A 22,138-nucleotide genomic window follows, 5' to 3' on the forward strand; every position below is an offset into this window, starting at 1 on the left:
TTTTCCAACACCTTGCTATTATTAATCTCGCTGCTGTAAGCAAATTTGTTACCAAATCTTTTTCTTCTTTTTTCCATTTCTCTGAATTATATAACGATAACAAAACAATACTCGGTCTTCTATCTATTTTTATATTCATAACATTTTCTATTTCTAATAACACTTTTTCCCAAAAATTTTGTACATATTTACATTGCCACCACATATGGATGTATGACCCGATTTCTTGACAGCCTCTCCAACAATCCTTTGAATAATTCTTATTAATATTGTATAATCTCACTGGAGTCGGGTACCATTTCCAAATCAACTTATAATAATTTTCTTTTATCCGAACCGATAAATTTTTCAGGTGTCTTTGTTCCCAAATTCTATCCCATTCCTTGTCATTTATTTTACATCCTAATTCTTTTTCCCATAATCCCTTTAAAGTATTTCCTTTTATTTTTCCTCCTTTATTCTCCATCAACATTTTATAAATTTTACTAATAGTTCCTTTTATCTTCTCATTTTCTTCCATTTCTCTTCCTTTCTGAACTATTTGTTCAAATTGCGTATACTTTTTCTTTTCTACATTCCTTTTCCTCCAATTTTTAACCCATTGTTCTATTTGTATATAGTGAAACCATGACATTTTTATTCGCGTAAGTTTTTCTTTTATATTTCCTTTCTCTATTCTTACATCTATCCAATCTTCTATTCTGTCTGTTTTCCTTTCTTTTAACTCCTTATCTAACAATCCTCTCAAATTCTTTGGGAATTTCTTTTCCATTATTATTGGTTTTATTATTGAATCTTCATTCATTAATTCTTTTTTGTGCTTATACCATATTTCTATTATATTTTTCATAAGTGGGTTTCCAATAATTTTTATTTCTTTCCTAGTAAAGTTCTTAAAAAATATTCCATATTCTCCTATGTACTACTTCTGTTTCTACTTCCAGCCATTCTAAATCTATCCCACCTAACATACCTTCTATCACATATCTCAATTGATTAGCCTCATAATATCCTCTTATATTGGGAAGGCCTAACCCTCCCTCTCTTTGTGTTTTATACCAAAATTGTTTATTTAATCTTGTTCTTTTCCCTCCATTACAGAATGTATTTATTAGTTGTTGCCATTTATTCAGTTCGGTTTCTGACTCTTTTAATGGTATCATTCTAAATAAAAAAAATTAATTTTGGTAATATTTTCATCTTGATTAATGCATTTCTTCCAATCCAGGATAATTGGTTTTTTTTTAATATTCTACCAATTTTTTCTCCATTTCTTTCCTTAGTACTACCAAATTTTTATCTTCCATTTCCTTCAAATCTTTCGTTATATTTATTCCTAAATATTTTATATTACTTCTTAATCTTATCTATAAATTTTTTTGTTTTATAAACTCAAATTCCTCTTTTTTTGTATAATTAAATATCATTTCTGATTTATTCCAATTAATCTATAACCCTGTCATTTCTCCAAATATCTTTAAATGTTCTTTTATTTTACCCAATCTATCCAATAAATTTTTAATAGTTAATAATGTATCATCAGCAAATAAACTAATTTTATGTTTGTTTTTAAGTCTTATTCCTTCTAAACTATTATCATTTCTTATAGCGTTCGCTAACAACTCTATAACCATTGGAAATAATATCGGTGATAGTGGACACCCTTGTCTTGTACCTCTTGTCACTCTTATTTCATTTGTTATTCCGTCATTTATCATTACTTTTACTGAATTATCAAGATATAATTGATCTATCAATCCTCTTATTCTATCCCCCATTCCAAATCTTTTCATAATTATTTTTAATGTTGGCCATTCCACACAATCAAACGCTTTAAATATGTCTAATGCCAAAATCCCTGCCCTTATTCTCTCCCCCCCCCCCATTACATGTATTTTGTTCAATACTCTTCCTACTAAATTGGACATTTGTCTACCTTTTACAAATCCACACTGATCCTTTCCTATATACTTATACATATATTTATTCAATCTATTTACTATTATTGCTGATAAAATCTTTGCATCTTGGTTTATTAATGATATGGGTCTGTATGACGCTGGGTCAGTTAAATCTTTATCTGCCTTTGGTATTAAGATTACTAATGATTGGTGCCAGGATGCTGGTATCTTCTCCCCATTCATTATTCCATTATATAATTCTAGCAATTTTGGGATTAATATCTTTTCAAACACTTTATAGTATTCTGGTCCCAATCCATCCATCCCCGGAGCTTTCCCATTTTTCAGTTTCTTTATTACCTCCACTATCTCAGCCTTCTCAATGGGTTGCTCCAGTAACTCTTTATCTTCTTCTTCTAATTTTTGCCCCCAATTTTCTTCCACATATTTCTCTATTTTATCCAAATGATTTTCTCCTGCCTGATATAATTCCTTATAAAATTCTTCAAAATTTTTTAATTGCTTTGGTTTCTTTCACACTTCCAGATTGGAAATTTTGAGTCCTTTCTATGAGTTCATGAGTAATTTTGCAAATTGTAATTAATTCTCTTTGGAGAAAGAACCAAAGTAGATCCTCACCTATATCTGTTTTAGTTTCATTAGGCACTTTCTGTCAAAAGTCAAATTTTGCTTGCATTGATTGAATGAAATGTGTGCTTTAGTATAGCATAGTACTATATGTGTTCATTTAACCTAAATAAATAAATATTTTTTCTAAGAATATTATTTTGAATAAATTTTTAAAGAGTTAATTAATGTCTGTTTCAGGACTCTGAGGGTGATACACCTCTTCATGATGCAATAAGTAAAAAGCGCGATGACATCTTGGCTGTACTTCTAGAAGCTGGAGCAGATGTTACTATTACAAACAACAATGGATTTAATGCTCTCCATCATGCAGCACTGAGAGGAAATCCAAGGTACTGTATCCATTATCTTCTTCCTAATATGGGATAGGCAAAATAGCTACTAGAAAAAAAACTTATGGAGAAGACTATAAAGTGAAAGAAACTCAGTTATTATTTGATGTGATGTTGAACTGATAGACCAGATTTTGCACTCCTTTGATGAACAAGAATCAGAAATCCTGTTTCAGTTGAATTTGTATATCACAGTTTGCTGAGCTTTGGTGAGCTCTTTGGTCCTCTTGGAATGGCCTGGCCGTGAGAGGGAGAACCAGGCAGGAGAATCGAGGTGTGAGTGAGTATGAGGAGGGCAGCTGTCTGCCATTGGCGCAAGAGCCTCCAGCTTCCTGAGTGGGGTAAAGGAGGAATCCAGGGATTCTGCTTTGGGAGTTAGCAGGACAAACAATCCTTGGGTTCCTCCTGCACCCCATCCCTGAAGGTAGAGTCTGATGTCTCGCATTCTAATAACAGCCTTATGCTTCAGGAATTAAGAGGAGGAAGACTGTCTGGATTCTTCCTGCACCCCACTCATGAAGCTGAAATCTCTTGAGTGAATGTTAGACAGATGTCTCCAGCTTCAGGAGTTAGGAGGATAAAGAAGTTGTTTATGTCACAACTGATACCATTACATTCATTATTAAGATGTAACAGTACCAAAAAAAATTACTAAGCATTCCATATGGTCTGATAGAGGAGGAGGTCAGTGAGGATGACACCATGAGTTATTGCACCAGGTACGCCAGTGTCTTGCAGCAAAGGCTAGTGTTAAGCGAGAGGACTTTTGGTTGCTTCTCAGCCAGCTGGTTAGTTACTGCTCACAAGGTGACCAGGTGCAAAGAGAGAAGCTTTTCCCTGGTGAGAAAGGACTCTCAATCCTTTTTTGTCATGGCAGATGGGGGATGCAGGCAGTGTGTATGTAGAGGGTTTCCAGAGGCCACATGCTGGACTGTAGACTGGCATGGATGGGGCCAGGGAGAGACTTTAACTATTGAAGCCACTCCAAGGCAAAGAACTCTTTCCAAGAATTGACCCCAGATACTCCTCCCCTCCCTCCCCAGAGACGTGCCTTCTCCACACATCTTCAAGTGTTCAGCCTCCCCTAAAAACATTGTTTCTTCTGCTACCTCTTCTTTTGGCCTGTCAGATGAAAGAAAGCAGTGTAACTCCAAGCAGCCAGCCAAGTCCTGGCAAAGCTCAGAAAGCAGGCTCTCAAATTTGAAAGCTCCTTTTTGCCATCGCTTCTCCGCAGCTGCCACATGTTCTAATGCCTTGCTCCAGTGAGTCTGTCCCAAAATGGCACTGCTCCAAGCTCAGAAGCTATGCCCTGCATCCAAGCCTCATGAGAATTTCCCAAATGGCACTACTAGTGAAAGATGCAGCTAGTGAGCTCCTGTGGGCAGGCAAAGAGTGGCAGACAACCACAACAGTAAATGATCAGCAGGGTTTTCGGGCCCTGAAAAGCACTTTCATGCACTGGGGATAATTGGTTCTCTTTGAATTTCTTGCACACAAATACTTTGACTGAAAGCACCCCCTGCTGCCCCTTTCCCCCCCTCACTGCCCCCTTTTTCACCGCTCCCAGAGGGGCGTATCATCCATTTTGGGAACTGCTGAACAAGCACAATAAGAGGATCATCCCATTGTAAACGTTTATTTAATGTCATTAAATGCTGTGTCAAATACTCTTACATTTGTGTGATGAAAATTTTGGTTTTGATGGCATCTCTGACCAAAACAGGTTTTTGTGAATGCATGCTGTTTCTTGATCTTAATTTGAGATACAAAAATATCATTAAAATAGTGGGATCAAAGAGGACATGTATTCAAGCACTTTAACTTTATTTCATGGAAGCTTTCATGCAGTACAACTTAAGCAAAATAAGAACATCTTAAGAAAGTGATAAAAAAATAAGTGTAACCATTTTCCTCATGATCATATTTAGGGTACAACAATGGGAGAAATGTAACAATCTTTAATATGTAGCTTTTCATTTAGAAACAAAATACCTTATCTTGACTTGCCCAGAATAGGTGCCTATGGTCTGTTTTATACAGAGTGTTCATAATTATATTTTTCATAGGACTTAAGGAGTAGAGGGACTACTTACTTATTTTCATAACTCCTATTATAAGAGTATCTTGCTGATGAAAGCTTTTGTCCAGTCGTGATCAATACATAGCTACAGCTGGTTGAAGGGGACCAAATCCATTTAACAGGTGATTTGGTTCCATTTTACCAGCTTTAGCAAAGCATTGAAGTTTAGGAATCATACAGCTGTATACTGTACATGTAGGGTTAATAACAGTTTATTGTGCAACAAAATATAAGATTTTAATTTGTAATTTGAGTCTCATTTTGGTGGGAAAGGCAGGTATAAATAAAATTGTTAATCATCATCATTATCATCACTACTTTCTTCTTATGGAATATACACAGTTTTGAATTTGAAATACGCTGCCATAATGACCCATCCTGTACATCATAAAAAGTAAAACTTCAAATATTATCATAGACAGAACACATAAACTGGAATACACACTAGCCCTTCTATTTCCTTGCAGTTGTAGCTTTTAATGATAAATCAATGTATCAATGAGCCCTGAATAGACTGGCCAAAATAAAGCTGCTTTATGGAGCTTTGTTGGTTAAATGATGCATGTGTCCTAAGAGTCTGAAGCCACACTCCAGTCCTAAGGACTAGAGTGCAGCTTTGGTGCAGCTTCTGGCCTCTTAAGATGCATGTGTCATTTAGATAGCATACTTCCAAAGTGACCCGAAGAAGCTTTATTTTGGTCTGTCTGTTCAGCCCCAATGTTGAATTGACTTCCTTCCTTGGGACTGTTGAACTTTACCATTGTAATTATTATTTTGGTTGAGCAACATATTTATCACTCAACAAGAACAGATTCATGCAGTGGTATATTATATTTATAAAATTTTACTGCTGTTCCTTCTAATTAAAACTGCTATTGACAGGGAGATAACTACAGGAAGCTGAAGGGACAGTGTTGTTTTTAAGCTTACCATTTGTAATGCTTTCCCACTTTTCAGGTATAATATTTCCAATAATATTGTAGTATATCCATTAATATTCCCAGAGATAATTTTGTTCTCTATGGCTTTTTCTGTTGTAATATATGTTTTCTATATAAATTATGTAGTAGTGTACATGTTATGAACAATTGTTTTATCTTTTTGAAGACACAACAAATAGCTTTTGAAATCAGAGTAGAAAATGTGTGCATTTTGGTTATTAAAAGATTGGTTCAAAATGGCAGTAAATGCCATGAAATAGTATTTATATTTGAAGGCCTTTAAATGCTGAATCAAGTAAGAGGGGAGCAGTATTAATTTTGGCTGTATGTTATTAATGCATACATTAAATATAAAGCAAGCTTTGTTGTAAGGTCTGCTGCTTGTGATGATGAAATTTCTGTAAGTATACTTTTATCCTTTGTTTTTAATAGAAACAGAGTATGTGGCTTGAACTTGGGCATTTAAGGCAGCTATAAAACTAGTATCTATTTTTATATCAGTTATATGGAAACTGTTGTACTGGTCCAGCTGCTCAAGTGTTCTCTTGGATGGCAATGGTTTTATGTACTGGCCATATCAGGGCAAAAAGTGACTGTGGAAAGACCATGGTAGCATTTGATAATGTCAGCATCTGTTATCCTTGTCAGTCAAATGGTTGAGATGTTTGAGTTACAACTCTGTCAGCAGATGTCCAGCATTCAGCTTGTGCTTAGCTAGAATTCAACAGCTGACCTAAGTGGCAGAGGTGATATTTTAGTGTGACTGACAATGTTCTAAGGGAAATACTAACCTGAGCATTTACAAAGCCATGTATATAACTGCAAGGATTGTTTTGCTGCTTGTTTAGAATAGTGCAGTAAGCAAAGGTGTGAAGTCTATAACACATTTTAAACAATATTCCATTTTAAAATAGGGGCCTTCAAGAAATAAATTTTTTTGGTTCAGTATGTAGTGCTTCATTAAAATAACCGGGTTTTCTAACATTGCTATTTGTGAATTTTCACTCTTCATAAATCTATTGTTCATTAAAATTAATTTAGACACAGTATCTCTGCTATCCGTTCAGCACATTTGCTTTATGAACCATCTTCAGATGTTTGTTGTGGGCTCAATATAGTGAACTTTCAAGATAAAATTTAAATATACAATTTTTATTGTTTCAAACTGCTCAGAAAGTTTCAAGTCTTTAATTTTGCCTGAAGTTAAAATAGTAATATTTAACATCGATCCTTCTAATAAGTGTCAGATCTCGGTTTAGGGAATCTGTAATATTTATTAAATATAATGTCTTAAAAGTATATATTAATTTACATTACTGTAATTTACGATGTGTCTTTAATTTACAATAAATATAAGCATAATGTGAATATAATAGAAATTATAATACATATCTGGGCTAAAATACTATCTATATTTGAATGTTCCTTCAGTGTTTCAGCTCTGCATTTTTCATTTTCACATTGTTCTTACATGTAACAATGAGAAAAGGCATTTCAGTTCTTAACTGTTCTCTAAAAGTGTGATAAAAAAATAAAAGGTCTTCACATTTTTATACTGTAGTTACTTGAAAATACTGTATCTTGGCTCTTATAGTAAAAATAGTTATTTAGTATTTTTCCCCCGTGTTAGAATTTTTCAGCCAATTTAAAAGACATTTTCCCTTTTGTCTTAGACTTTTTCAAGTTTATTTGGTATTTTTCACATTGTGAGTAAAACATTGTTTTCCTCTTTTATAATCTTGGGAGGGAGACCAGCAGATGAATTGAATAGAAACTTAAGGAATGACTGGTTGTAATAAAATGTAGTACATAATTCAATATGGCCTAGAACCCACTATGCCATAAATCAGTAATTCACCTACCTACATTGAATTTTTAATTAATAATCACTGGCAAACTTATTCACATACTGGCATCATATATATGGTAAGCAGTATTTCCAGAATGAATAAAAATCCGTATTTTTTTTTAAAAAAATTAAAAATAGGTTTTAAATATATTTTCTTTTAAAAAATGTTTAAATGTAAATATCTATTTTCTCTTAAATAATAGTTACATTATTTCCACTTCCCACAACGAGTATGTGGCCAGTCTTTAGTAACTAGCCAGCCAGCCTTCCAGTTGTGAAGCTATACAATTGGGCCATGATTGTGCCAGCACTTGCAAGGTGATGCCCCTTCTCCAGCTCCAGCATTAGGAAAAATAGCTCAAGTTGTTTAGCAGTGTATGGCTATCATGCTTGGAGAGAATCTGGGAATATTTTAAAGATATTTCATATATATCATGTCAGTGGGAAAATTATTTAAATTGGCCATTCATTTCATGTTGGTCAAATCATGATTTTAAATCAATGTATCCTATAGCAAACACTAACAAACAGTTTCATCTTAGCAAGGGAACTAATAGAATATTATTTTAGGTTTTCTCTCAGTCTAATCTCGTTGATCTGTTGACATGTTCACCCAACTGGATAAATCAAAGGCACAAGTTGATTTCAAAAACACTTCCTGTCTGCTGTGCTTGGGCACACAAATAGTGTGTGTACTTAGAGATTTTTGTTCATGGGCACATCCTTACACGACAAAAATGAGCCATGAGAGGCAAGAGTAATGATAGGACCTCATCCATGGGATTCAAAGCACATGAGTAACATTCACATTATGTCAGCAGTGGAAACAAGGCAAGTGGAGGGCAAGTACTGATGGAGAAATTGCTAATACCAGCAAGGGTGCCAATAAGTGGATAAATGCTTAAAAGATTCCTTACTGAAAAGTCAAGGCAGATTAGATAGACAGTGAAAATGAACTTTTGCTACTGTGTTGAGTTTACCACACACTGAATGAATAAAATATTATATTAAATTTGCTTATAATAATAAATGTTAATAGTCTTTAATGTACACAAAAGTTTAGTTACCAAGGAAAGCCTTTCTTAATTGTCTAGGGAAATGATGTAGTAGATGTGGATTATCTGGCAAAACCCTAATTAATTTGGAGATTTTCTTTAAAGCTTCAGAAGAGATATTTCTAGGTAGAAAGTGTTGTAAAAGCTTGATAAGGTTATCACATTTCTGTCCCTGACAGAGTTCATGAGTGGGAGGGAGTTTCATGTTATTTTGATCATATATTACTATGGTTGCTTTAATCTTAGATTTTGAACTGATATAAAATGTATGCATGTATAGAATTGGTATTATCAAATTTGTCCTTCTAATAAGTAGCACAGTCAGCATATTTTAAACAAATGCTAGTGTATTACAAATTGTAAAAGACAGAACAAAGATGCAGTTTTGTACTACTGTATTATTTACCTGTTCCTTTTACCTTTTAACTTACATGTTATAACACTTTCATCAGGAATTTAATTCAGTTTTCTTTTCCTGGTAGTTTGTACCTGCCAAAAATACATACTTCTTTACATTCCATAATATTGTATCTTCATATGGGTACATAAAGAAGTATGTGCTCTCAGCAGGTTTTAATAGTTGCTATCTGCTGAATGAAGAGGAAAATAATTTTCCTCACTCTTTATCCTAAGGTACAAAATAATTTTTCCCAGTTAGTTGCAACAACACGTTTGGTGTAAATAATTCCTGTTATTGGTGAAGCTAAATTCCCCAATGTAGTTTACTTGCACAGTAGTAAACACATATTAAAACTCATTATTTTCTCATCAAGATTTCAAGTGGTTGTCCAGAGTTCTGTTACATCTTATTGTATAACTATTGCATAAAGAGGAATATGACTTCATGCAAAGTCAGCCATACAAATAGTATTATGAAATTGCAAATGTTACTCCACCTTAAGCTTCTATTGCCATTGGTCTTCATCTATAATTTATCATCATATTCTTAGTTAATTGTCCCAGCTCCAGGATTTTCCCTTAGTTTTGATTATGCTTTTCAAATTCTTTTTACAGAATAAGTGTTGATTAAAATGCTGACACACTTCAAAGGGAGAAAAAGCCTTCTAATGAAAAGATTTGGCCTTTAGGTGGTTCCAGATCACACAGTTTATGTTGCTTCTCACTGAACACTTCTGCAATATTAGTGCAATAGTTCATTTGTTTCTTGACACAATAATTAGTAGGCTTGCCATGCTATTTCATATATACAGTATTGAGTTTTTTTGACAATCTGATCAATTCTGTCTCCTGCTATAGAATCCAGTAGCAGGGTAAAGAAACCACAGTATGAGTTTGGAAAAAGCAATTAAATTTTGTAGTTTTTTTAAAAAATTGAAATATGTAGAGTATAGTTTTCAAAGATTCCTCTTTGTGTCTATAAAGTTGATTTGTAATCCAAGCATGGAAATATGTTTACACTTGATTATTAGTTTAGGGGAAAAAACCTCAAGCAGAACAGCTTAAGGGTCCCAAGGAAGAGAAAACGTGAATGTTCACTTTCTGCAGCCCATGACAGGAAAGCTAGTGCAGCTGGTAGAGAGCAAATCAGAGCCTAGCAAGTAGCTAAGTACAGTACTACAAGGAGAAACAGCAATGCAGCATACGAATTACAAGTTGCTTGTTTCCAGTGAACTAAAATGTAGGCAAAATAAAATACTTTTCATATTCTCTCTTGATAAAAGTACATCATAGTTAAACAATTCATTTCCATCCTCTAATGAAATGCCTGCAAAATGTTAGCTAGATGTGAACTGAAAGGAAGAATGAGGCAATACATTCCTCTAAAATTAATACTTTTAGGAATGCTTAAACATCCAGTATTTAAAATACAAGTAAAACAAAAATTTGCTTGTCAAATAATTAGCTAAGATATTTCATTTAAGGTTGATTTCTCAAAATTTGCTCTTTGCACTAGATATGCTTGATATTTAAGCACACTGGTTATAAATATTACTTGCAGTAGAGATTAATATAACAAAATGCAATCTAGTAAATGATACATGCAAACAGGAATCTTTTGAATGTGTGGAATAATTTAGGTTTTTTAGCTCTGTTACCTGTAAGCTTATCATGCAGCATTTGTAGTTGAAAGAAAGGTAATGACCTACAGAGAGACATCAGCAGCAGCCATCTCTTCTTGGGTGTTCATTCTGTTTGCTGATTCAGCTCCTCATTATGTAGGAAGGGGGAGCTGTGAAGGAGGATGAAACTGAACACACATTTCACTTTTTAAAATAATTATAGCCCAAACTCATTGAATTGTGTTAATAAGCATGTGCTTATTAAGATGCAGATATGAGAAAGTTAAGTTTTTTGTACCTGCAAGACAGAGTAAGGTATCCGGGATAGCTGCTAGGAAACCAAAAGCAGAATAAACTCATTTTGTTCATCTATTGAAAATGACCTTCTAAAAAGTTCACAAGACTATAGAAATTCAGCATGCACCCTCCCCACCATAAAGTTTTGCTTCTTTTCCCTGGAAGGTTGCATTTTCTTCTTCATCTTTTCAAACCCATTTTCTCTTGTCTCTCTTCAGAGGTCAAACACTGTTGTTCATGTCAGGGCTCGCACATGCATGCTTCTTATGCTGGATCCGTTTGCCACTCCGGACACAAGCAAAACTGTTATGGCTTTATAGGCTGCTAAGCATTTGGAACATCCACTCCCAGTCTCTCTCCTGCCTCTCTCTTCCCTGACCATATTTAGTCAACCATTGCAAAAAATAGTCTCTCAGTTCTTAGCTGCTGTTCTGAAGCAGAGCATGGCTCTATCTTTTTCTCTGCATATTGATTATTAATCCTGCAGTCCCAAAAGTACTCAGCTATTTGTGCTTGTTCATTTTTAGCAATGTCAAATAAAATGAGGTCTTGTGTTTCGACTTATGTTTTCATAGATTTCTTTTCTCTGAAATTCAAAAGACTGATGAAATTCAGATGCCTGAGGTATCTGTCATTTTACTTTAAGATACTAAATATCAAAATGTGGGGAAGATACCAAGATAAAATTGAGGCTAAGCAGCTACTGCAATGATTTCTATTAGTTTTTTAGCTTTGGAAATACTAAAAGTGGAAGCAGGCTGGACTGGGGAATCAATGCTAATTCTGTTTAATAATCAGGATTAAAGAAATCTTTCTCCTTCATTTTATATTAGACCCTTCTGCAAATGGAGGACAGTTTATTTTGGAAAATACTCCAATAATTTTTACTAATTTGTCTGTGTATATTACAGATAGTATGTTTTATTTTCAAAGAGCAGTTTTAAAAAGACATGCCATTCCTTGTGGTCTGTACATCACATGTGTGGTTCTGTGACTCCACAGAGCTACTTCTTGGAACCTTCTAGATTGCTGAGATTTTTTTTTTATTTAGCCTGAACAAAAAGCCATATTGCAAATATTTAAGGTTGAATTCCAGTTGGATGTTGAATTCCAGCTGTAGCCTTCCTAAGATCATACCTCTTAGTTTCTGGGATGACTGATAACTGGGGAAAGTGTGTGGTCAATTGCAGACCGTTGTTCATAGGAGAGAGTGAAGAAGATTCAGTTGAATCTCTTGTGAAATTATTTTAAAATATTTTTTCAACTAGAGTTGATTATTTTCTTGACATTTTTTGGATATTTATTTTTTCTTCTTTTGTTCATATCACTGAAGCACACCACGTGCAACATGTACTGTATAGACATAATTTCTGAACATGAAGTCATGATATAATAATAATAATAACAATAATAATAATAATAATAATGTTTATTTATATATATCCTGCCTCTCCCTGCATTTTAAAATTACAGTTAGTTAAAATACATTCTCATGATATAAAATCTTAAAAACACATCAAAAAACCTATACAGGTACAATATCAGCATCTAATTTCCCATGCATGCTCCGAATGAAGTGTCATCTTAAAGCTGTTATAGCAGATCTGGGGGATAGGCTCGCCGGAAGAGATCCGTCTTGAGTGCCTTCTTGAAGGCATCTAAAGTGGAAATAAGACGGATCTCCTCGGGCAAGCCATTCCACAATTTGGGAGCCATAGCAGTAAATGCCCTGTGGGAAGTAGATCTTAGTCTGGTCTTTGGATAATCCAATAGATTCTTCCCAGTTGTTTTGAGAGTGTGGGGCGGATTGTGTAGGGAGAGGCGTTCCTTCAAGTAACTCGGGCCCAAACCATGTAGGGCTTTAAAGGTAAGGGAGAATAAAGAGAAATAGAAATTGAGATTCAGGACAGTGTTTAAAATAGAAACATTTCTTAAAATTATGGTAAAATATAAATATCTGTTTATACAGTTGTCCCTCCACATTCACTGCTTTGACACTCGCGAATTTGGTTATTTGCAAGTGCCGTGCCACATGCGCATGCACTCCCCTTCCTCCTCCCTCCCAGACTTTCCCCCTTGGGGTGGGAGAATCCCAGGAGGGAGGGAGCAGCTGGGAAGGGTGTGCACGCTGCTCTCCCCCCGGTTCCCTTAGAGACCTCGGGCAAGCTTTCTGAGACATCGAAGGAAAGAAAAGAGAAGTACACATGCGCATGCCCTTCTTGGCCACCCTGTAACTGGCCCAGTGACAGGGAGAGGGAAGAGAGGCAAGCATGCGCTGTAGGGAGAGGGAAGAGAGACAAGTTCATTTGCTTGTCTCCAACCCCTCCCTGCCACCCTGTAACTGGAGGGAGGGGTTATTTGTGATTTTTTCCACATTCATGGCGATCATTTGCCCCTAACCCCCATCCATGGATGAATTACTGTACTCAAAAGCCGCAAGGTTGTGAGTTCAGTACCGGCCAGGGGCTCTGGGTCAACTCAGCCAGGCATCCTTCCGTAGGTCACTAAAATGAATACCCAGCTTGTTGGGGGCAATTAGCTTACACTTTGTAAACCGCTTAGTACAAAGTATAGAAATGTACTTGCTATTGCCACGCAAAGCAGTATAGAAATGTGCGCTCAAAGCGGTATAGAAATGTACTTGTTATTGCTATAATCCAAAATGATGTAACTGCAAATGTGCTCTAGAGTTCATGCTTATTGATGGTTGCTAAAGTAATCATTTCATACCACCAAAAGTACATAAAGTGATATTGCAGCATTATTCTGATTAAGTTTTTAAACATAACTTCTAAAATAAACTGGGCCTGGCTTGTTAATTTCTTTAATAAATTATGGCTCCTTTAACTCGGTTCTCATTGAATCTGAATGATAAAAATTAGTAAATGCAGTTTTGCATGTTTGATTTAAGGTAGCTTTGAGACTAATTTTTCTACAGTCATGAATAGAAAAGAAAGGGTTTTTTATACCCTGAAATCAATGAGCTTTGGGGTTTTGTACTCAGCTAAATGATTTTGGCTCTGTTACAAAATAATACTGTACAATAGTACTATGTTTTATGTGTTTCAGTGCAATGCGAGTGTTACTTTCCAAGCTCCCAAGGCCATGGATTGTCGATGAGAAAAAAGATGATGGCTATACTGCCTTACATTTAGCGGCACTTAATAATCATGTAGAAGTAGCAGAACTCTTGGTACATCAGGTAAAAGGATATTTTGCTAATATTTTGATATTAAAACAATTATCTGGTTGTGGTAGATTTTTACATATGTTGTTAAAGTGTTTTTATTAGCCATATGAACACAAACAGCTGTATTTACTCAGTACATCTAGCCCAATTTATCTGGTTTGGCTTTGACTCTCTAAGATGTCTGTCATTGCCTACTACCTGATCTGTTTAATTAAAGGTTGAAGATTGGAGATTAAATTGTTTGGTTTATTAGAGTTGAATTCTGAACTTTGTTTTGTATACCCACCAGTTCTGATATAACAGATGTTAATTTTGTGCATCGTATTGGTACAATGCCACTGATTTTTAATTATAAACCTTATATATAATAGTAAAACAGTTTCCATTGTTCATTCACTTATTATATGACTGAGGTTGTAAAGCAAATAAAGGTGCTTTACAAGCACAAATGCATGGCATTCTCAGTAGCTTCAATACTTGGCTCCTTCTGTACTACTGTTTACTGCCTTTGCAAACAGGAAGACCTTTGAGGTGGAAGTCTAGTATTGGACTTGGGAAATAGTTTTTACTAAGAGCTTTATGGTGAATGTTATTTGAATAAGTTTGGTTAGTCTTGTACAGTCTGGCTAGCCTCACAAAAAGTACCAAGCCTCTCTATTTTTTAAACCAAAACTTATTTTTTCCCTCTGTTCAGCTTAAATTATGTGTTTGATAAACTTGACATCCAAAAGTAGTTCCATTTCTGTTTCCCCTAAGTCAGTGGAAAATTTTCTCAGTGTTGAACTAAACTCTGGTCCACCAGATGTTTTGAACTTCAGCCCCCAGAATTCCTGAATATTGGCTAAGATGGTTGTGGCTTCTAAGAAATGAAGTCCAAAACTCCTTGTGGACCAGAGTTTGGGAATTACTGGACGGTCTTAGGAAGCCTGTTCAACTAGCAGTGACCAAGGGGGGAGAGTTATGCCCACTTGGTTTACTGAAAATACTGTATCCAAATCTGTGTCTAAATTGTATTGGTGTTAACATGAACTGTGAAAAAATCACGCTATATAGATAAATGTATATGTGTTATAAATACTGGGTTTTATAATCCAAGGAAGATAGAGGCCTAAATTCAATGAATTGTTCCAGCTAGAGTAGACACATTGAATCAGTGGAACTTACCTACATGTTGGTTTACCAAGATCGCAGTTCATTCAATGATTATTTTAGTTCTTAACTGATAGTTGGATTTAGGTTTTAATCCTCTTTCCATGTCAAAAACTGAACATTAATTGTATTCTCCTTCAGATATTGTTGAATGGCAGCCTCCAGCATTCTTCACCATTTGGTCAACCCTCTTTGGGTTCATGGGAGTTGACATTTGGTAACATTTGGAGGGCTACATGATTGAATCCTTGGTTTAAAATATGCAGATGAAAATAATTTGATTTTGTAAATTTAGTTCAGCAGATTAAAATATAAGTTTAGTGTTTAGTGGTTGATTTAGTTTGTATTTACAAAAATGATAAGGATGATTGTAACAGTATGACTCTTTCAGGGAAATGCTAACTTGGATATTCAGAATGTAAACCAACAGACTGCACTGCACCTTGCTGTTGAACGACAGCATACCCAAATAGTGCGGGTAAGATGCCTGTATTATATTGTAAGCGAGGCCTTAGATTTTAGTTCACAGCATATTTCTGAGTGAATCATTAAAGGAAATAATTTCCCCTTTATTTCTGAAAGCATATCATTTGTATACTGTGATCCATTTAAGAAACAGACTCAGTCCTATTTCTCAGCTCAATACTATGTATAAAATCTGTTCAGTACATGCTACCCATGCTACAAGCAGTACTTCTCACAAGTTTGTTCTGGATTCTAAAAGGATGATGTGAGTCACTAAAATATATATATACAGTATTTATTAAAATGATAAACAAATAGAACACAGTTTATAAGTAAAACTTGTGTTTTCAGCAGCTGAGGAAGGCAGAAGCAGAAATGTTTATTAATTGAACTAATTGACCAATTTATTAACTGATCTAATTAACTGAAGCTCTGTTCATTATTCATTGTAGTATATATGTTGTATATAATGTGATAAAATATAAAAAGTGAAAACCCATTCCCTTCACATCCTAATAAGTTCTCCTGTGCAGAGTGGGGTGTAGAACAAGGATAATTTGTAGATTTCTAGTAGCCCTGCAGTTTGCAATAGTAGAATATTGTTAGAAGAAAATTGTTCTGAGAGGACATTGGGTAGGATACAGACTAGTGACCATAAAATGCTGGCTGGTAGGGGAAATCTGTGAAGAAGATAGGAAGAAATATGGAATGTTTGGCTTGAAAAGTAGAAGAGAGACACAGCAACAAAAGATTTTGTTGTGCCTTTCAACTCTTTTCCGACTTAAGGGAACTCTAATGTATCCCTATTCTAGACCTGAGAGTGTATGACTTGCGCAAGGTCACCCAGTGGGATTCTATAGTCAAGTAGGCAATTGAACCCTGATCTCCAGAGTTGTAGTACAGCACTCAAGCTACTACACCACATTGGCACTCAGCAAAAAATTAGAGAGACCCGATTTGACTGGATAACCTCCAATGAGATGCATAGTGAGAAGTTAGTTTTCAGTGTACCCTGGAGAACTTCAAGCTATCAATAGAGATCAATTGAGACATTCAGTATTCTAATGGAGAAGAGGTGAGACACTAGTATGCCTGTCCCACTCAACATGTGGGAGGTGAGAGGCAAAATCTAGATGTAGAAAAGAACCCAGCAGAGTCTGAGGATATTCAGTGAACATGGAACAACACTGTCTGGAGAGAGAACTGGAAAACCAGAGCAAGTGGGTGAGAGCAAACGTAGAGTGAAACTTTGAACAGAAGCTGTCTGCACTGCAGCACTGTAAAATACAAATTTTTTCAGTGTTCTAATATTATATTGACATTGCAATTCTTATATAAATACATCTTGCACTTGGCCACAGTTGTCTTGCTTGCAACTTGAGCTGTCTTGATGCAATTTAGTACCTACCATAAGGCTCACTCATCAGAATTCCTTTTTAGAAATTGTTAAAGATCAACATGGAATTGGTCATTGTTTAATACTTTTGTATGTTTTTACAGTTTCATATAATTGGAGCAACTGCTGGTAGAACATTAGTCATTTTTATTTTAATATATGATATATTAAAATGATTAGTGAAGAGATTCAAGATGAAAATTAGATGTGGTGAAAACAAATCTTAAAGTATATCTTGTAAGATGAAAATAAGTCCAGATACTAATGTCCTGTTTAGCAAAGCTGTGTGCTGTTTTCACTTTGGCTGTAGTTTGCCCATGGGTTATGTGGAAAAGGAAATTTTAAAACTGTTGAATTATTTATTTTTTTCTCAGCTCCTAGTCCGTGCAGGTGCTAAACTGGACATCCAGGATAAAGATGGGGATACTCCCTTACATGAAGCCCTGAGACATCACACCTTGTCACAACTCCGCCAGCTCCAAGACATGCAAGATGTGGGCAAGGTAGATACAGCTTGGGAGCCATCAAAGAACACAGTAAATACATTTAATTTATTTATTACTTCTTTACTGTATTTCCATTTTACAGTGTTTTGTTCTGGGTTGCTTTCTGTTTTCTGAAAATTAAATTGAAAGAGATTTTCTCTATAAAAAACTCAAATGTTTTGCTTTAATTGGATTTTGTCAATGGTCATACATATGTTTAAAGCATATATAAAAGTGTGAGAATGTACATAATAGTGTCATTTGAACCCACAAGTAGTAATACAGAACAAAGAGTGGCTAAAACATTTATAATCTGCATGGTCAGTAGTTTTTCCATTTAATGCTTTCTACTAAACTAAACAATATACTATGTGCACTTGTGTATGTGCACATGCATTTTCATGTACCTGGGGAAGAAAGACAGTATGTATTTGTATGTTTTATTTATTTATTTATTTATTATGGATGCCGCTGCTTCTTTTTTTTTAAAGTTTGCTTGAAGCAGAATAATTGCAGAGAAATTGCAGTATGATTGTGCTAGTCGTAACAGGAAAGAAGATTAGAATTGGGATACTGCTGTACTTACAAATAGAAGTAATGCCACAAATATTGGTTGATGAAAGGAGCCCTGGTGGCACAGTCATTAAATGCCAGTACTGCACAGCCACTCACTCACAAACCACAAGGTTGTGAATTCAATCCCAGCCAAGGGCTCAGGGTTGACTCAGTTTGGCATACTGCCAAGGTCGCTAAAATGAGTACCCACCTTGTTGGGGGGCAATTAGTTTACAGCTGTAAACTGCTTAGAAACTGCTTAGTGTGGTATGAAGCGGTGTATAAATGAAGCTGCTGTTGCTATTGCTGTTCGTGAAGTGTTGTTATATGGGGAAAGGGCTTGCAATTTTCAGCATGACTAGATTAAATGTTTTTTTTTCTGTTTGAGTTACTCTATGAATTAAAAGAACTGTTTGATACTGTAGAAAGAACTGTTTGATACTGTACACGTACAATCTACCATCAGTTTATATTTTAATTTGTTATTGTTATATTGATATGTTGCTTGTGTGATTTTGTTTTTATACTGGTCAATGACCAAATAAATTTTATTACTATTAGAATTAAAAGAACTAACAGCATAATAACTTTTTCAATAGTATGTATTGTGATCTATTAACAACATTTATATCCATTAAGTTATATCTGGTGAATTTTGTTGGGTCTTAAAGACATTATTACTTGGGTTCATCTCGAAAAATTTAAGTAAGTTGCATATTTACTTTCTTTCAGCTGATAATGGGACTGGGTACTCAGGGAGCAGAAAAGAAGAGTGCAGCATCTATTGCCTGCTTCCTGGCAGCCAACGGAGCTGATCTTGGTATTCGTAATAAAAAGGGTCAGTCACCACTTGACTTGTGCCCTGATCCTAGCCTCTGTAAAGCCTTGGCTAAATGTCACAAAGAGAAAGTCAGGTTTGTAATAAAACAAAACTCAAATTCATGTTACTCTCTTTTATTTTTTAACTACTGTATATACTCATCTATAAGTCTAAAATTTATGCCCAGAAATTGACTCCAAAATCCCAAGTCGACTTATTTACAGTCACTATAGTAATACAATAGCAGCTCTTTCAGATTTCTCCATGTGGTGTGGAGATAAGTTTATCTCCATGTGGTGTGGAGATGAGCCAAGCAGAAAGAGTCATGTGATTGATTGATATTGCTGTTTGTTTAAGAATCGCCCTCCTACCTGGCTCATCTTGCTAAAATGAAAGCTGAAACTATGAAGCAAAAAGCCTCAATGAGAGTCTTTCTTGCCATATGCACACATACACACACCAAAGGAGCCTCCAAGTTTTACCCTCGACCTATCCATGGATCAGGCCAAAATCCATAATTTTGGCCCCAAAACCTGATCTTGACTTATACATGAGGTCGACTTATAGTTGAGTATATACAGTAGACTGGATGACTTACCATGAATTAAAATGAATGGTGGTCCTCTCGATTCAATTTTTTATGCATTAAATCCTTGTCATTTATTCTTGCCTCATTGGGTCACTGTATTAACAGTTTTATGGTTATCTAGTTTGAATAAATAGCAATCAGAAATCTTTGTAGCCATGTTGACCATTTGGGAAACAATACACACAAGAAATGTAGGATAGTATTTTGTTAGGACCAGTTAAACAGCAATAGAAAGAACTACTTTTGTTTATCCAAGCTTTAAATCATCTGAAAGGTCTGGAAGTACAGGGTGAATTCTACACTGGCAGTAAGGTCCTAATAAGGTCCCTTACAATATCGTAAATGCATTATAGGTCATGTAGGTGATGCATTTCTGCAGTCTATTTTTGACTTCTGCAGTCTTATTTTTTGACAAAATGATAGTTTCTACATGAAAGGATAAATGGACGTAAGTTTTCAGTATCCAAAAACCAGTATGTATACTGACTTTCAAGTATCTGTTCTGGAACAAAATAAATCAAAAATCAAAAGAAGATTGGAAAGAAAAACAGTGGAATTGGCATATATTCACTGATTCCAAATCGTTAGCAGAGGCATGAACAGACATAATGATTTCCTGACACACTACATTTTTAATGTAGAGGCCCTTGCAACATCACATGTAGCAAATGACTTCTCATCAGAAAATATCTTATTTCAAGGGAACTGACTTTCAGTAAATACAATGTATTGCTTTCACACCTCAAGCTTAACAGACCAGCTGCTTGACCAGCTTCTATCATCATACTCCACTCTTTGAAGGTGTATGACCAATTTCAGAATTTGCATCTTTCTGTATCCTTTTGTACTGTGATCCATACCCCATATCCATTTAATTACTAATGTGCCTGTGACTTATATTGAGTGCATCAGGGCATCTGAAGAAGTAGACTGAAATCCAGTCTTAAAGGTTCTGCTAGATTCCTTCTCTTTCTCTCCTTCTCCACTTTTTCCTTGTTATAGTGAAACAGACTGACACATCTGTCTTTGAAAACATACACTGTGTGGTTTTTTAGGTAATTTTAATGAAATTTTTGTTCTGTTGTTCATTTTATATTTTTACTAAATGTCAATGCTGCTCTAATCCAAAGTATTGATTAGATATTGATATTGAAAGAATATTGTCTGCTTATATTTTTCTTTCACTGCAGCTATAGTTTCCGCTGTGTAAAGTGCTTTCTGTTAGTTGACTATAAATGACTATTTGATAATTTCTATGAATTTGCAATGCAGATGAATAAATAATAATGTTTAAAGAACAGAATGAACTTTGATGTAACAAAATAAGGTTACAAATAGCATTCTATATATATTTAAAATGTATATCATATTGTAATATAATGCCTGGATGGGTTTTTGTGTTTAGTGGCCAGGTTGGCTCCCGGAGTCCTTCTATGATCAGCAATGATTCAGAAACTTTAGAAGAATGTATGGTATGTTCTGATATGAAGAGAGATACTTTATTTGGCCCATGTGGACACATTGCTACTTGCTCACTTTGTTCACCAAGAGTCAAGAAGTGTCTTATCTGCAAAGAGCAAGTTCAGTCAAGAACAAAGGTTTGCACACTTATATTTGTCATTCAGCATACTGTCTCTTCAATCAGTTATTCTCAGGCTTTATGATCTAGACGATAGTCAAAAAAATTGTAATGTGTTAGGTACCAGTCCCGTATTTGTATACATGGGCTATAATGCTTGTTTGCTTTCCTGAAAGTTGGCCACAGACTAATAACATCAGTCCACAGACAACCAGTTTGGCTAGCATTTTGTCATAAATGATGCTCCACATTTAAAGCATAGCATCATCAGAGGAAACTACCCAATATCCAGGGGCTGGGCACAACTCTCACCAGTGTGCTGAAGGCTGCATCCCATCATGCTCTCCCCCTTCCCATATTTATTTATTAATTCATTTTCTGACTGGTTTAGAGGAGAAATTCACTAACCTATGTGGTATCCCTAATGCCAGCATGTTTATACAAGAATCCAGTGTTCTTTTTCAGTTAAACTGAAGACCCGTGTCTCTTTTCAGGGGCTGTTCATACAGAGCAAAAAGCTCATGTTCCCCCCAGCCTTGTGTTGTCCTTTTCATATTACACAGGCCACTTCCCCAGGCAAGGATTGTGTAGATTGGATGCTGATCTTGTAGTCCGGGTGCGATCCCATCTCAGATGAGCCTTAGCACAGGTCAAAACAGCAGACTGACAGCTCTGCACACCACTTAATTATTACCTCTACTGAGAAGACCCTCATTTCGACTTCTGACCTGGAAAAGAGGGGACCTGGTCATGTGGTTGTAGTCAGATGGCTTGTTTCCATGTCAA

The 22,138-nt window shown here is 35.3% G+C and overlaps 1 protein-coding gene across 1 annotated transcript in view; it reads left to right on the forward strand.

Moving 5' to 3' along the window:
• Nucleotides 1–22,138, forward strand: part of LOC121917340 (E3 ubiquitin-protein ligase MIB1) — a 63,056-nt gene that overhangs the window by 25,550 nt on the left and 15,368 nt on the right. Inside the window, exons 12-17 of the mRNA XM_042443240.1 lie at nucleotides 2,730–2,881; nucleotides 14,194–14,326; nucleotides 15,855–15,941; nucleotides 17,699–17,860; nucleotides 19,097–19,278; nucleotides 21,179–21,371. Coding sequence (XP_042299174.1) covers nucleotides 2,730–2,881; nucleotides 14,194–14,326; nucleotides 15,855–15,941; nucleotides 17,699–17,860; nucleotides 19,097–19,278; nucleotides 21,179–21,371 — 909 coding nt within the window. The remainder of the gene's footprint in view (nucleotides 1–2,729; nucleotides 2,882–14,193; nucleotides 14,327–15,854; nucleotides 15,942–17,698; nucleotides 17,861–19,096; nucleotides 19,279–21,178; nucleotides 21,372–22,138) is intronic.

The sequence above is a fragment of the Sceloporus undulatus genome, unplaced genomic scaffold (assembly GCF_019175285.1).
Source record: "Sceloporus undulatus isolate JIND9_A2432 ecotype Alabama unplaced genomic scaffold, SceUnd_v1.1 scaffold_15, whole genome shotgun sequence".
Classification (NCBI taxonomy): Eukaryota; Metazoa; Chordata; class Lepidosauria; order Squamata; family Phrynosomatidae; genus Sceloporus; species Sceloporus undulatus.